This window comes from Gekko japonicus, unplaced genomic scaffold (assembly GCF_001447785.1).
Source record: "Gekko japonicus isolate JY-2015 unplaced genomic scaffold, Gekko_japonicus_V1.1 scaffold219, whole genome shotgun sequence".
Classification (NCBI taxonomy): domain Eukaryota; kingdom Metazoa; phylum Chordata; class Lepidosauria; order Squamata; family Gekkonidae; genus Gekko; species Gekko japonicus.
In genome coordinates this window covers 254,744-258,776 of record NW_015165241.1, presented here as the reverse complement: position 1 = coordinate 258,776, position 4,033 = coordinate 254,744, and the positions used below count along the sequence as shown (strand labels likewise).

The following is a 4,033-nucleotide window of genomic DNA, read 5'->3' as shown; positions in this document are numbered from 1 at the left end:
AGGTCTGGCTGCACATCATACAGGTGATTTTCTAGCTGCCTCAACAAGCCATTCTACTGAGGAGAAAGGCATATGGTATCCCTTTCCTCCTGTTTGTAGCTGGTTTCTAGTTCTTCCGTGACTGTCATCAGGGGTCATTTCGTAGAAAAAGAGGTGCAGGAGCTCATTAGCACAACTCATTAGCATAACTTATTTGCATAGGCCACACCCCCTGATGTCACTGGAAGTGTATCAGAAGGCAATACCCACCACTCAGGCTCCACTGGACTGTTGTGGATTGCTAGCTATTGGGGGGGACGGGACGTGCAGTGCAGATCTGTCCCTCGCAGAGGAGGGAGAGCTTGTACCTGAATAAAACTTGGTCTTAAAGGTGCCACTGGACTGTTTTGGGCCAGAGGGCCGGGAGGGTGCCCCCAAAAAACTTACCTGGCTGCTTCTTGCTCTGCCTGAGGGCTGCTGGGAGCAGGGGGTGGGGCTTGTTGCATGTGCCCGCCCCCTGGGCTCTTTACTGCTGGAGCTCCGCTCCTGTGCGCTCCTGCAGGAAATGACCCCTGACTGTAATCAAGACGAGGTAGTTCCTAGGCCTATCCTAACTGGAACCCTTCCGGTATTTCGAAGACAGGAAAGTAGCACAGTCAGGAATAGTCAACGCTGACTGGAGCTCCGCTCCTGTGCGCTCCTGCAGGAAATGACCCCTGACTGTAATCAAGACGAGGTAGTTCCTAGGCCTATCCTAACTGGAACCCTTCCGGTATTTCGAAGACAGGAAAGTAGCACAGTCAGGAATGGGCAACGCTGACCAGCATTACTTGGCTGCCTAGAGATCACAAATCGAGATGTGTAAGAGGACATGACAGGCAAATGCTTAAAGGACAAACTATGGAGGCTGGAAGGGGAAACTGGAGAGGAAGGAACTGGTAAAATAGCACACTGACTTTAGCATTAATCACCCAACTTGCTAATTATGTTGTCTGCGCAATTCTCCCTCCTGCACATCATAGTCAGCATCTCTGCTCTTGACCTATAGGTATGAAGATGAGATCAACCGGCGGAATCAACTGGAGAATGAATTTGTAGTGACCAAGAAGGTGGGTTCCTAATGTGAACAGAGCAGTCGCTTATTCCTAAAAGATTCGGTAGGGCGGGGTTCCCTAGTTACCAGTCCAGTGCTATTTGCTGCTGCAGAATCCACAAAGCCCCTTGTTCAAAGGTCATGCTGGCTGTTATCAAGGTTGAAACTGCTTCCCAGCCTTCTCTTCCTTCACCAACCTCAGATACGCGTACTTACTTTCTCCCTCTTCTGTGCCTGCCCACATCTGATGGTCAGACAGAAGTCCCTGTGTTATTTACTGCCCCTCTTTGGAACAGAGGGGAGATCTGCTGCAGGCTGCTTAGTGTTCTTTTCTCAAGACTCTGTGTGGCTCCACCTCTGAAAAGCAAAGGTTCATACTGCATACAGTCTAGGTTAAGGTCAGGGTTAGCTTAGCTAAGGTGAGTGGTGTTTGCATCAGTTGTGCATTTCCTGCCTTCACCCACCTAGAGGGAATACAGACGGACATGCTTATGCAGGACTGAAGAGCGTTATCATAAGGGTACTATGGCCCCGGTCACACGAACAGTTTTGGGCCGGGAGAGGGACGGACCGGGGGCGCAGCAAACGGGCGCGATCCCACCGCAACATCTGGGAAGCGTTGCGCACCCGTCCCCGATCCGGCCCTTCACCCGAAAAGCCACAGGAAAAATAAACCACCTACGGAGGTGGTTTTTCCAGCATGCCGCATCAAAGCCTGGCCGTGGGATCGCCGGTGCGGCCTTCTGCCGGCGCATCCCCGGCTCCTGGCCGAACTGTGGATGCACGTGCAGCCGGCTGAATCGGTCTCCAGACCGTGGCTTCCGGAGCAACGGCCCCGTGGCTCAGGGGATACATGGGATCCCGCCGTGGCGTGTCTATTTTGGTGCAGCTTCCAAAAGCTGTACTTTGGCTGCGCATTCCCCCCCACCCCCGTGTGGCAGGGACCAACTTGATTTCAAAAAGTGAAGGCCTAGATTCTCAAGTTGCTCATTTGTGGCACAGAGGTGGTCTGTGCACTCCAGGAGGGGCATATGCAGGGGTCATCTCGTAGAAAAAGAGGTGCAGGATCTCATTAGCATAACTTATTAGCATAATTTATTTGCATATGCCACGCCCCCTGACATCACCAGAAGTGTGTCAGAAGGCAACACCCACCGCTCAGGCTCCACTGGACTGTTGTAGGTTGCTAGCTATGGGGGGGAACGCGTAGATCTGCCCTCACAGAGGAGAGAGAGCTTGTATCTGAAGGCGGCGGGGGGGGGGGCTCTGCAACTTACCTGGTTGCTTCTTGCTCCTCATGGCCTGACTGAGGGCTGCTGGGAGCAGGGGACGGGTCTTGTTGCATGTGCCTACCCCCTGGCCTCCTTACTGCCAGAGCTCCGCTCCTGTGCGTTCCCGCAGGAAATAACCCCTGGGCATATGGCATGTTAGTTTGGGATTCTTACAGTGTAATCCTATGTAGAGTTACTCTGGTCTAAATCCACTGAGTAATTGTGTATAGAATAGCATTGTTAGGGAAGCACACAAAGAAAACTGGATGAAACACCCCCCCCCAAAAAAAAAGAAGCTGTGTTGCACAGTTTGCGCGTTCTCCTTTTGTGTGGATTGTTCTTACTATAGTGGCCCCAAGATAACACCAAGGCACAGGTTCCTGGAGGATCACCACAGGCCATGGATGCCTGTCATTTGGGTTTTGCAAACTAGATGCATCCGCTCAATGAACTAGAAATCTCAACAGTTCAGTCTCAGCATTTAAAATATTTGACAGTCACTGACAGAAATCTGGTTCTGGCCACAGCATGAGGCTTGCTGATTACTTCTCACTTGCATTTTCAGGACCTGGATGATATCTACTTGCAGAAAGTGGATGTTGAGTCCAAACTTGAGAGCATCTCCAATGAAATCAAGTACCTGAAGCAGCTGTGTGATGAGGTGAGTGGCAAATTGAGGAAGGATGCTCAATGGGTTTGCTATTGATGGTGGAAGTCAGTGAGGAAGGAGGAACAGAGAAGGATTTTTGTCCCTCAGTTCCAGCTCTGAGTAGGTGCTCCAACTCAAGAAGAGCACTGAGGAGAGAACTGGCTGAGTCAGTATTTGGAATAACCTGCTCTGTCTTCAATTTTGCTGTTAGAGCTAGTCCTAGATTCAAATATAAAATGGTTATTCCCTTCCTTCCAGGAAATCCGGGAATTACAGTCTCAGATACAAAACACGATGGTAACTGTGGAGATGGACAACAACCGGCAGTTGGAGATGAAGCATGTTATTGATGAAGTGAAGGCACAATACCAGGTCATGGCGGCTAAAAGCCGGGATGAGGCTGAACAGTGGTACAAGAACAAGGTGAGTGGCACATTTACCTCACCTGCCTTTCAAACTGTGCTGTCACATTCAGGGCTTTTTTTAAAAAAAAAGAAAAAAAAAAGAGGTGCCAGAACTCTCAAGAGGGATAGGAAGTTTTCAACCTGTATACTGAAAACTCATGAACTTTTAAACATTTTTAAAAGAATTTTGTCGAAGAAGTTCCGGAACTCCATTCTGGTGCATTCCCCCAGAAAAATAGCCCTGTTGGATATGTGGTCAAGTGCACCTGTCCCTCTCCTTCCCTCTGATATAACACTGAACATTCTAAATGTGTATGAGTATTTATCATCTCTCCCTTATATATAAAGCCGTAGTGGGGCCCAACGTTTCAATTCACACCAACAGTGTTTGGAGGCTTGAACTGTCAGTCAGAAGATGCTGGCTGGGTTGCCTGTCAGCCCCGGCCAGAATGTTCAGCTCAGTCTGCTCTGGGCCTCTGACAGGAGAGGACCATCTGCAGACTGAGCACAGGGACGGGGCTTCTACGGCTGGGCCGCTTCAGCCCACTCTTCTCTGATTGGGCCAGCGTTTCAAGGTCATTTGCATATGGAAGCTGATTGGACTTCACTCCATTCCACACCTCAAACTCCCTCCCCC

General features: G+C 50.1%; 1 protein-coding gene across 1 annotated transcript in view; it reads left to right on the top strand.

The window, feature by feature from the left end:
• The window catches only part of LOC107109409 (keratin, type II cytoskeletal 8-like), a 27,778-nt gene that overhangs the window by 11,927 nt on the left and 11,818 nt on the right, over positions 1 to 4,033 (top strand). The window contains exons 3-5 of the mRNA XM_015410021.1: positions 1,002 to 1,088; positions 2,909 to 3,004; positions 3,251 to 3,415. Of these exons, the coding sequence (XP_015265507.1) occupies positions 1,002 to 1,088; positions 2,909 to 3,004; positions 3,251 to 3,415 (348 nt within the window). The remainder of the gene's footprint in view (positions 1 to 1,001; positions 1,089 to 2,908; positions 3,005 to 3,250; positions 3,416 to 4,033) is intronic.